Source organism: Rattus norvegicus, chromosome 3 (genome assembly GCF_021556685.1).
Source record: "Rattus norvegicus strain SHRSP/BbbUtx chromosome 3, alternate assembly SHRSP_T2T, whole genome shotgun sequence".
In the NCBI taxonomy this organism is placed as follows: Eukaryota; Metazoa; Chordata; class Mammalia; order Rodentia; family Muridae; genus Rattus; species Rattus norvegicus.
In genome coordinates, this window is record NC_141536.1 from 56,460,266 (window position 1) to 56,472,768 (window position 12,503).

At 45.0% G+C, this 12,503-nt stretch overlaps 1 protein-coding gene across 4 annotated transcripts in view; it reads left to right on the plus strand.

Annotated features, from left to right (window-relative positions):
• Window positions 1-12,503, plus strand: part of Map3k20 (mitogen-activated protein kinase kinase kinase 20) — a 159,365-nt gene that overhangs the window by 108,867 nt on the left and 37,995 nt on the right. For 2 of the 4 annotated variants that reach the window (NM_001398993.1, XM_087652488.1), the window contains 2 exon segments: window positions 741-876; window positions 12,413-12,457. In NM_001398993.1, the coding sequence (NP_001385922.1) occupies window positions 741-876; window positions 12,413-12,457 (181 nt within the window). 4 annotated transcript variants of the gene reach the window in all.

The window sequence follows — 12,503 nt, forward strand, 5'->3', positions numbered from 1 at the left end:
TTATTTTATTTTACAATCACTCTTCAGATGCCTGCTTATTTTCTGAGGAGACACAGAAAGGATGTGAATTTGGTTGAGGTGGGGGACTCTCTGAGGAGTTAGGGAGAGGAAAAACCATAATCAGAATATATTGAGAAATGTCTATTTTCAGTAGAAAAAAAAATGGAGAAAAAAATGCCTGTGTTTATGTAAATAGTGGAACGGCCAGGCCTCGCCAGCCCAGTCTTGTGCTTTCTCTGTGGTAGTCTTGAGCACCTGTGTTTTATTGTTCTCAGCAAACAGACCAGGAATTCTCAGGAAAAAGCACACGCAGAGTCAGCAGAGGAACTCCCAGGTTACTGATCCTCACCCAGCCACTCTGTGAGCAAGAGTGCCAGCTCGGTAGCCAGCTCTGCAGTGTACAACCTGGTGTCATTTTCCCATCCACAACACAGACCCTCCCTTAGTTTTAGAACTAAGATGAGAGACCCTGTGACCATGCTTTGTGAGCTGTAAAGCGTCTTAAATGGCCACTCCCAACCAGTGCGACCTCTTCGATGCTTTGTCAAAATGCTCCGAATTTGTTTTTCCCAACTAGAAACTAATCGTTGGTTTTGAAGGATAAGAGAGAGTCTGGCTACTCTGGCTGGTTCCTGGCCAATCTCAAAGCCCACACCCTAGCTTTTTCTCTGTTAGCCCATCAATGGACCCACTGAGCACCCACAGGCATTAGTGGAGACTTACTGAGTTCTTTCTCTCAGGTGTGAAATTGAGGCTACCCTTGAGCGGCTGAAGAAGCTAGAGCGCGATCTCAGCTTTAAAGAGCAGGAGCTCAAAGAAAGGGAGAGACGCTTGAAGATGTGGGAGCAGAAACTGACCGAGCAGTCCAACACCCCGGTGAGTCCCCCGCCTCGTGGCTTCCTAAAGCACTCCTCAGCCTTTAGGATGCTTCAGCAAGCATGCTGAGCATGACTGCATGGCCAGACTTCTCCCTGCCCCAACCTCCCCACCCTGCTCCTGAGAACCAAAGGCCTTCCTTGATAGTTAGAAATGTGAAACTCTAAAACGCCAGAGATTTAAAAGAAAATTTTCTCCTTCTGGATCTTTTCCTTCAGAACTGAATTTCCTTAAGAATTGCATTTGTATGTTAGAATTACGAGAGCAAAGTCAAATCTATTTCATCGTTGGGCCCTCAGAACACTGAAGGAAGGCTGTCCTTCAGCTTCGCCATCAGGAATGAATAATTCCAAGGCAGCCAGGAATGCCGTGGGTGTGTAAGAACTTAAGCACATTTTCTCTCTAAGGTTGAGCTGGTCTGCTGACCTAGAGGCGACAAGCATTAATATTTCTTATGGTTTAGAGCCACGAGTGTGCTCAGCACCAAATGGGGAGAAGGCTTCTCCTAGGGCAGGCAACCCACTTGCTCTACCTCTGGGAAGACCCTGGTTCTTTCCCAAGTCCAGAGGAGCGCTGACCACTCATGCTTTAACCTTGAGCCTAAGCTGTGTGTTAAATTGTACATCCTGTTCCATCATCCTTTAGATTTTAAACAAGAGTTACCTTTAGGAATCAAGTGAAATCTTAGGATTGGTTTTTCTAGGATTTTCAGTGGACCGTATCTGTCCACTTAAAAATCACACGGAGTGGGAAATTCAAAATAAAGTTATTGTTAATACACCAAGAAAAAAAGTTAAATGCCCCTCATTGTGTCTTCCTCAAAGGCCTATCTAGACAAGTCTTAACCTCCATTGAGCAGCAGTAACAGGTTGCAAAATGTCTTCCAATATCTAAAGAGCAAGAGAGTCCGTCTTTATTTCCAATTCCTATGGAGACGCAATCTGGCACCCTCTCACCCCCCAAAATAGGAGAATGCATTTAAATGTTACACATTTACCCTTTTCAAAAATGACTTTGGTAATCCTGGGAATGCCAAGGTCAGAACTGAATTGCTATACCTAAGTCTGGCATGAGATATTAGAAGGGTACCTCACGTTTGTTAGCAAGTCCTGGGAACTTAACCAGACTCCGATAGGAAGGGTAAAGGGTGCTGTTTCCGGTTTAGGCTGAGTTGGTGCCAGCTGGGTGTAGGACTCAGAGCTCTGTGACAGAGCCCAGCTTCTTGAAGGCAGGGGAAGCAGGAGAGCACAGCCTTGTCCCTACATCCCATCTGCCGAAGGCTAGGAAGCTGTTTCCTTTCCGCTTTTTAAGCTCATTGAAACCTTAACTGTCAAGCCCTGCATGGCTCTACCCTTTCTAAATGTCTTATTGTCAAGAAAACTTTCAGCCGCTTACTAGTGTGTGCCTCAGAGCCTCGCCTTGGTTTACCGGCATCAGTCTTGCTAAGAAATGATGGCTGCCTCGCACGTTATTGCTGCTGGTAACATGGTTGTGTGATAAGGTGTAACATGCTACAGGTGCTTGGTAGGTTGCTCACTTGTGTTTTAACCCCAGAAAGCTCGTTTAAAGAAAGTGCTTTGCAGACCACCATCAAACAGCGGACAGCATGGTGCAGTCCCTGTGAGGTCCCCTCGCTTTTTACTTACGGGGCCTAAGGTTTCTTGTATATAACACTTGCTTTTAATGTCTCCTCTGCCTTGAGCTGGTGTTTCTAAGGGAGAGGAGTTTGTGCTCAGGTATTTTATAAGTAGCTGTTTTCTTTCATCCTCACTTCACCCTCTAGTCAGTTTTTAACTAGACTGCTGAGAAAAAGAAATCTTTTTACAAGGGCAAAAATGAGGCTTTTTTCTTCTTATAAGTAGCTTCATCTTAAATATGATAGTCTAACATTTACACAAGTGTATAAAAATACTGTCAAATTGATTTCAGGGGTACTAGTTTCCTTCCTAAAACTGAAACATTAAAGATCCTTGGAAGGATGAGTTCTCTGTGTGTAAATAGGGATGAAGCTTATTTTTAATTATTGCTGCAGCTTGATATAAAAACATTTTTAGAGATAAACTATTTAACAAATATTTAAGGAGCTCTTTAGACTCTATCATACTGTGAGAAGAGACCACTGCAGTAATAAATAAGTAAGCTGCAAAGGGTTTCTGTCAATTGAAAACCCGATTTTGGAATGTGAGAAGGGAGGGAATGAGGCCTTAGGGAGTGAGGCCCTGCTCCAGCAGTAAGGGCCGGAGGCTGGCCGGATGGACCGCACGCAGGACCTTGGTACTGAGCCCAAACTGCCCAAATTCTCCTCTAATAGAATGGGCTGGCTTTTGAAAACGTATCTCCAACAGTTACTTACACTGGAAAACTGGGCTTTCAAGATGGCTCTGTCACTAAAAGCACTTGCCAACCAAGCCTGAGAAGCCGAGCCCTGAGAACCTAAAGGGGTAGAGAACGGACTCCCAAAAGTTGTCTCTGACCTCTACACATGCGCCTGCGGCATGCATGTGCCTGCGACAATGATACAATGGTTTTTAATCTTAAAATAAGAGAAGTAACTATTCTGTACCCTCACACCCAGAATGCAAAGTTCATCCAAGAGTTCCCGTATTTGTGCATTACTGGTGAAAAGCAAGGACCTTTCTTTGCTTTGTCCTCAGACAACATAGAACCATTGTTTTTACACCCTGACAGTTTTGCCACGAAAGAAATAGGAGCAAAGGCTTTGGCTTAGGTAGGCTGTCGAAGGGAACTGATAGGGAAGAAAGTAAATTACCACCACTGTGACTATGAGAAAGGCCTCATAGACAAGTCCTACTGGAAGGAGACTTGGGTATCGGTGGCTACAGCAAGGAGACAGGCTAAGTGAATCCTCAACAGGTCCTCCCAGTTTCCACAGGTTCGCTATAGCCGACTTAAAGACAGGATCTCGAATTTCCTCCCAAGCCAATTATATAATAACATGAAGAAATTAAGCCCAAGTCAGTAAAAAACGGAAGTAAGGTCACCTTCAGAGTGCGCTCAAAGCACGGTCCCAGGGAAAGAGGTCGAATCAACCACATCCCCACGTCACCCACGCACGCACGCACGCACGCACGCACGCACGCACGCACGCACTGCAGCCAAAGTGCTTTTATCCTTCCTCTGCGCTCTTCCTTGGATCTGGCTTTCTGATTTTTTTTTTTTTACTTGAGATTTAATCTCTGCCTCATTTCTTCTTTTTTTAATTAATATATGGTTAATCAAATGTTTCTGTGTGGAAATGAAATTGGGGAAAATTAAGAGACATCCTGAAAACTATTTTATTTTAAGCAAAGCAGGGGCTTATCACTGGTACCTCCCTGTCTGTTTGCAATCCGGCTCAGTATGGTGCTTTGCGAGCTTTCTGTTACGATTCACCCTGCCACTCATAAAATTACGGCCAATACGCTGGTGTCAGGTCCGCCATTCAAAAGTCCTCATCGTCCACCTGCTGCGGGGTACCATCTAATTGTGTGGTATCTGTCCCTGACTTAAATTGGTACTAATTTCTCTTTTCACTTCTGTCCTTTCTTCCCCTTTGATAGCTTCTCTTGCCTCTCTCTGCAAGAATGTCTGAGGAGTCTTACTTTGAATCTAAAACAGAGGAATCAAACAGTGCAGAGATGTCTTGCCAGATCACTGCAGCGAGTAACGGGGAGGGCCATGGCATGAACCCAAGTCTGCAGGCCATGATGCTCATGGGCTTTGGGGATGTCTTCTCAATGAACAAAGCAGGAGCTGTGCTGCATTCTGGGATGCAGATAAACATGCAAGCCAAGCAGAATTCATCCAAAACCACATGTAAGAGGAGAGGGAAGAAAGTCAACATGGCCTTGGGGTTCAGTGACTTTGACTTGTCAGAAGGTGACGATGATGACGATGATGGTGAGGAGGAGAAGGACGTGGATAATAGTGATTGACGGCAGAAAGGAATAAGATCGAAAATGTTTTGTTTTGTTTTGTTTAGAAAAACAGAAAAAATGTATTATCTCAGTCTGTGCAAAAAGCAGCATAGGGAGGCAGAGCCCCCAGCACGGCGCCTTAGGCCGAGTTCATTTAGGGTGGTTTCCTCATCAGCGTGACTTTGCTTCTGCGTTCAGCAAAGGGCGGGGAATTAAGCTAAAGGCATATTTATCAGTGAGTGTGGTGCCTGGTTATAGAAATATGTGATTACATACATATCATGTTCTCATGTTCTCGAGCTAATGACATTTGGGCTTTTTCTTCTTAAAGCGCATGCTTTGTAGTTTGTATTTGACTGTATTTAAACCTTTGGCTCAGTTGGTTAAGAAAATGTCCATTTTGAACACGCACTTTGCTCCCCACTCCGCTCTGACACTCGACTCTCCCCAGCGTTCCAAGGTTTCTTCCTTGTACAGCACATTCTAATGGCAGAGGTGATTGGCAACTGTAAAATCCAGAAAACCAAAACAAAAAAACCTGAGGTGAGGTGAAAGAAGGTTATAACAAACGCCCCTTCAGAAATACCTTAATGCCAAGAATTTTCAATGCCAAACAGCACACGGCTCCTCAAAGTAAAACCCGAGTGGTGTTCTCAGTAGTAACATTCGAAGGAGAAATGCTCTGCTTTGAAGCGAGCAGCAGACGAGCTTGCATCCCCATGCTGGCTGGAAGCATCCTAACAAGAGCGCAGTGTCACCCTAGGCTTAGCGTGTCCTTTACACAGAAGCACATGGTCCCAAAGGGACGTGTCTAGCCATGAACAGGATGAGCAGGAGCCTGCTCTTTCCATACGATAAAGGCACTCTATTTCTTTGTTTTCCAGGGGTGCATAATAATACTACTAGATTCTAATCTGTGTGTAGGAAAAACCACACATAGGAAATAGGAACGATAAATTAATTATCCTTCTTAGACACAAGTACTCTCTGAAGGGGTCTTTCTGTTACATGTAGCCTCCCCCAGCACACCCACTTCCTTTCCTTTGTATTGTTCTCTATTACACTGGCTAGGGAAATAGATTCAGGTACCACTTACTATGAAGGCCAGGCCACCCAGAGACACTCGAAGAAGACTAATATAGCGGCTAAAACTTATTTAAACTATAAACGGCATATAAAAATTACAACTAGATAAAGTTAAGACAAAAGTCCTTATCAATCTAACTCAGAAATTGGTGTCATTCATTTGACAATGGAAGTTAAATACTCTTGGTGGGCTTTTCTATACAGAAGCTATAACCTCAGGTGGGTACGGTAGCTCATGTCATAATCCTGGCTCTCGGAGGCTGAGGCAGGACAGTAGTGGGTTTAGTATTAGCTATGTTGCAAGACTATGTATGAGCAACGTTGCAAGACTCTGTCCCAAGAAAGGACTAGATACGTGAGGTACGACGGGCCTCTAACCCTTGATGAGGACCGAAAAGTAGAATCCAAAGTGGAAAGTGTGCTACAGCTTTATCTGGGGAGAAAGAACAGTGGAATGTTCTGGGTATGTCTGCTGTGCAGTCCCAGGTAGACTATGGAATCTCTGAACCTGCCAGCCCTTCGCTACCCTGACAGGGATGCTAATGTACTTCAAAGATAAAGGTTCAGAAGTATGTAACCATGTAGCATAGCACCGGGCCATGGCAGGGCCCAGGTAGCACCAGCTATGGTTAACCGCCAAGTTAAGGAGACACTGAGAAGTGTGTTCTGTAACCTGGACCACTAAACTATCTATTGCAAATGACACTTGCTCGGAAGTATGAAGTTAAAAGTAGATGGCTTTCAGGAAAAATAAAGAGAGAAATTCTTAGAATGTAAACTACACAAACAGTTTAATTCAGTTGCCTTGGAACCTACGTGCCATGCCGGATCCACATGCGCTGGGTGTTTACAGACAGGAAAAGGCTGCGGAAGAAGACAGCCCACCCCGCAACCCCCATCCCGCTGAAAGTTGGAATCCTCGGCGCATGCGTACTCAGCACATGTAGTCAGGCTGCTCAAACAGAAAGTCTTAGATGGAGCAGAAAGGATGCCTAGCAACTCCTGATTTCCCAGCATGCTGTGGGCACCTGAAGGAGACAGTGGGAGGTGAGGGAGCCTCTTGCACTCCTGCCCAGGCAAAAATAAAGCCTCGTGTTCAACAAGCCTTCGCTGGGACCCACTGTCTACCGAGTTCTAGAGGACAGCTAGATGATAGACAGCCTTTGCACTCGTGGAGCGTGCATGCTAGTGAGCATCACAGAACGGTAAGATTCGCTAAGTGCGTGCTGGAAATTGAAGCAAGCAAGGAAGATGGGAGCTAGAGGGAGAAGTCTCAAAGTGTGCTCAGGAAAGGCCCGCTGTTACATGGTGATGTGATGTTTACACAGAGCCCAAGAAGGTGAAGGGACCTCTGAGAGGCCAGTTCTGCCCTATATGTAAGAACATAAACCTCACCACCCACTAAGCAAGAGTTGGTTTAGAACAGATAGATGGCATGGAAATAATGTATTTCCTAAATTAATACCTAATTCATATTCTATATAAAATTTTTAGTGCATTAAAAATTGTCCCCATCTCCTAACTGCTGCCGCTTTCTCTACCAACATTGCAGCTGTGCTCAGCTCAGTCCTCAGTTATGAAGAAACCACAGGACTTAGGATAGAGCAGGAGCCTTGGGGAAAAGCTTCCAACTGCTCCATCTAGAACCAGAGAATATGCCATTGGCCATTTTACTTCTGCTCCAATTAGTGTTCATCTTGTGGCTTTAAAATGTACAAATATACCAGAAACCCGACTCAAATAAACAGGACCCCATAGAGTTCTCACACCTCCTGTAAAAATTCCTATAGAGCTTTAGAGTCAGTTAATTTTGTAAGAAATGTCTATTAGCTACATGAAGAATTTCTCACGAAGCCAATGTCGAAGGTTTAACTCACTTCTTAGATCAGTTTTTGAAATGACCAATTAATTTATCAGTGTTAGATTTTATTCCAGTGACCTGACTTACAAAGGAACACAATTCAAAAGTTAAAGAAATCCTGAAAAGAAGTGAAGGTTCAGAATGAGAATTAGAACTATTGATTGTGGTACTAAGTGTCAGTCAGACACCTTAAAACACTGCCTCTGACATTTCTTTACTCGTAAAGCTAATGTATAGAATTTGGGGGCATCCATAGTGGTTCTCAGCTGAGAAGTAATGTGACCTTGGCCAGCCAGCATTTACTGTAGACTGGTGGCATCCTGCTTGCCAGGGGCAGCCCCCTCTTGCAAAGGTTTCCATGCACAATCTCCGTACAGTTGTCCTGTCCCCACTGTGCTGCTCGTTAAACCTGACACATCTGCGATTCCAACTCTAGTTTTTTTTTTTCCCCCAAACAAAATCACCCACGCCTTCTTAGAACAATAAGGACGCCTTCTGCATGTCCGGAGGCTGCAGCTTTTTCTCAAATCACTGATGGTGGAAACGATTATTTTCCTTCCCCCACTTAAGGTTGGTAGCAGAAACACTACGACATTATTGTATCTGCTGGGGGAGGGGCGCTGCCCCAGCATGGTGACTCCACAGTAGTACAACCCTGGTGGACTTGCTGTCATGCTGAAGTCATGTAAAGGGCATTTTTCCTAACTTTTTTTTTTAAGCAAAATCACATTTTAATGGTTCACAATTAGCCAATGGGATGTGGTGGCAGACACCTGGCACACTGCTTTTGATGCTCTGAAAATACTGTTTGTGTTTTTTAACCAGTGCCTCTTTTTTATTAATATGCAGTGAGTTTGTTAGACTCTGAACACCAGCTGAGGTATTCACGCTTGATCCCCATTGAAATCAAAGGGACTAAGGGAAGGGGTGGCATCTAGGAGAGACTCAGACCCATTTCCCATCCAGTTACCATGCATGTATATGACTTTAGTTTCCATTAGCATGCCAAGAACTTCATGAAAGATGGTCTTAAAAACCTAGCCTGAGTTAAATATTGATACTTTAAGAACATTTTTCTGTCACACTAGACTTGGAGAGCCTTGTGAAGCCAGTCGAGCCTCACTGTACCACAGCACACAGTAAGGCGTAATTCTATAATCAGGCACCTCCTGCTGCTTTCGAGTAAGACCCGTTTTCCTGTGTAGACTAACACTGCAGCAGAGGCTCAACCCTGCTGGACGTGACGCAGCCTGGCTGCTGTCAGCACAGCATTCTGTGGTTGAAAAATGAGTGTCTATCAGGGAATCCTGGACAGGCCATGTTTTCTCAGACCCCAACTTTGTGGGCACTCTGTTGCTTGTGTGAGGAACTTTCTGGCATGTGGATAATTATTGCCAACTAGAGTTCAGGCACCCATGCAACTGTTTTGTAGCGTGTGCAGAACACCCTTAGTTCCGACACGACACATTGCTTCTGCACCCTGAAAACCTGCTATCGGAAAAGTTTCTATCCTTGGAGTGTGAGCTTTCAGTAGGAGGCCTCATCACTGTGTTTGCATAACAATCTTCTTGCCTCCACTCCGTTGCAATGTTATTCTGAGCAAGTCTTATGCCAAATGCCATGTACAATGTCTGTATGGAAGATTAAACTGTGCTCTGGTGTGGTAAGGCCGTTTAGTTGCCGACTTCGTAGTTGGAAGCTGATATTCCAGCACCGAGTCCACGATGTATTCAGAAATCCAAGTTGGCGTCGCACGTTTCATTCTGATGTGAACTTTTCTCCGCTTTCTTTTGTTCTAAGACTCCATTTTGCAATAAACGTTTTGACAGTAAATCCCTTTGTTATGTGTCGCTGTGTACATAAGATCTTTGTTAGACTGGATTCCCAACATCCTTTGAAGAAATCAGTGTCACACACATGCACACAAGTGCTTTTCTCTCCTCGAGTCTGATGGAGTATAAATAATGAATTACTAAAGTGATGGGGCAGTCATGAGGGATTGGTTTGGTTTCTTTCTTTCTTTCTTTTTTTTTTTTTTTTTTAATCCCTAAAGAAAACAGAAAGGCTTAGAACTCGTCTACAGCAGACGCACTGATATGTTAACCAGGTACAGAAAACATGAAGGAGATGGTGAGCCTCTGTGTGGCTGCAGATCATTAACTCTTATCCCCTGTCTTGCCAAATTCAAACCGTCTTGCTGCAGCGCCTGGTTCCAGCCCCCCTCTCACTGATCTTTGCAAGCATCTGCAGACTCCTGCTGGAGGGAGCATGAGGCAGAGTTCAGGCTCTTCCCTGGGGCATAATGTAGATGAGCCAGCCTGGCAGCAAGAACTCTGCTCTCCTCTGCACATTAAAGCTGAAGATGTTGGTTATTTCCTTTGCAATCTTTACTCAAGAAATACTTATTTCTCAGTTCTGTATAGCACCACATTTGGAAATTATATAGAAATCAGACCATACATACACACATATACACACACATCACACTTATTCGGCAATTATGTAGAAGTCAAAACAACACAGATGCATGAATGCACGCACACACACACACACACACACACACACACACACACACACACGTACACACATCACATTCATGCATGCGCTGGCGTCCTGTAAAGACCAGCTCTAACAGTACTTGCTGTCTCTTACTCCACATTTGTGTCCATATTGGGCAGAGGGGACGGCATGTCTCTGCAGCTCTGTCCAGCTGCCCTTTGAAGAAGTAAAGCTTACCATGTACTTTCTTTGATGGAGAGCAACTTCCGTCACTCATCCACGTTATTAAAGCAGGTGAGTGTGCTCGGTGACTCCTTCGCAGCTTTTGTGTTTCAGAGAGAGGAAGCGCACGAGGAGCAGAGTGTGTGGAGCACTCAAGCTCTGCACATCCGTGTGGGGTTTCTGACAGGAGGGTCTGCAACAATAGACTGTGCTCTGCCCCACCCAGAATCAGCTTCTTTCCCCTTTTCCTCCAACGCAAGCTCACTTCATCCTCTGCTCCAATTAAGTGAACTTGTCACACCTACCCGACCCCCCATGGTCAGCGCCTCACCCACTCACTCTTCCTTGCCTTCTCTTCCACCTCAACCCCACCCCACTCCTGGGTCCGCAATCCCCAGCTCAGCCCACTTGCCTTCCATCCCCCTGTCATATGCTATGGAGCATGGGCCTTTGTATGCCTGTCAACACTGAGACGACTACCAAGAAATTTGGCAACGGAATACATGCATCCCTCGATCTATTCATTGTAGACGGTAGTACCATAACAGTTAAGCAGGCGGGGCTAGATAGAGACCGTGGTTGCTAAAATACTTGCTTTGCCTGTAAGAGGGCCTGACTCCAACCCAAAGTATACATAAAAAGCCCACTGTTGTGGCATGCACTCCCTATGCTGGGGGCAGACAGGCATGTAGGTCTCTGAAGCCCAGAGCCAGCCCAGCCTAATCTGTGAGTTCCAACCCAGTGAGTAGGATCTGAGAAATAACACCCAAGCTTGTCCTTTGGTCTTCATATGCATACATGCATGTACACACACATACACACACACACACACACACACACACACACACACACACACACACGTACCAAGTATTATGAATTAGGAACTTAAAGAAAAACAAAACATGATAAAAGTGGCCTCTCCCAAACATAATCCACACATACTTCATTCATTTCTAGTAAAATTCCTTACAGGGACTCTGCTTTCCTAGCACTTTGAGCTAAGTATACAGTAAGCACTTCTAAGTTAGGAAGATTAACTTAGCCACCAATCAGATCGTCACACTAACAGTAAAGGCAACAACAATCAACTTCTCTTTTTTATTGTTCTTGCAAAAGTTCACACAGGTATACAACATGTTTAGATCATACCCACCCCCTCCCAGTCTTTTCTCCAATTTGCCTACTCTGTATGTACTGTTTGTAACAGAGGCTGGGTGGTATTTTTGCTTCGTCTTTCATGAACCATTTAAACATTTTGAAGACTCAAGCTAGTTGAAGCTAATGACTATACCACACACTGGCCCATAGGACACAGGCCTTTTCAAGTTATGGGAGCATTTGCTATTTAGCCCATAACTGTGGGATGTACTGATGTGAACATTTCTCTGGCACAGGCTGAAGTGCTCTGCAAGTCCCCATCCACATGTACCCCTGACAGGGAGCTGTTCTAGTCTGTGTTCCAGTAACCAGATGCCCCAGGACAGTTCCAACTTCACATATCCTGTTTCCTCCATGCAAGTCAGGTGTTTAAGCCCTGGAAGCCCACTGTTAGGACAGGAAAAATAAGTCACCTGTCTACTTATGGCTGCTTGGAATTTCCGATGGCAAATTACCCTATAATCCTACTGTTAGCTGAGCATTCTAAGGCTGCTCTGGTAGCTAGTGATGTTGTGGGCTGTAAATCCATTCCTGCCGAGCCCCATGCCAAAGAAGACCACACCAACTTGTACCAAGTCCCCCTAAAACAGCTCATAAGGTAGAGTGGGTTGTTCCTGCTGGGCTCAGCATCCAAGGACCCCCTCTGAGGGGGTGAGGGAACTGTTTTCCACTCGGCCTAACTGGCAAGCGGAAGCAGGAAGCAGGCCAGAGCGGCAGGGGAGCTGAGGTGAGAAATCAAAGGACAAGGATAATCTTGCTTCCCTTTTTCATTTCCTTCATATCTCCCACGCAGCTGCTGCCTTCCTTTGAGATTGGTGCGTGGACCGAAGAAGATGTGGTAAGCTGCTTCTGTTAATGCCTCTTTAGATCTGGGTAGGAAGCCA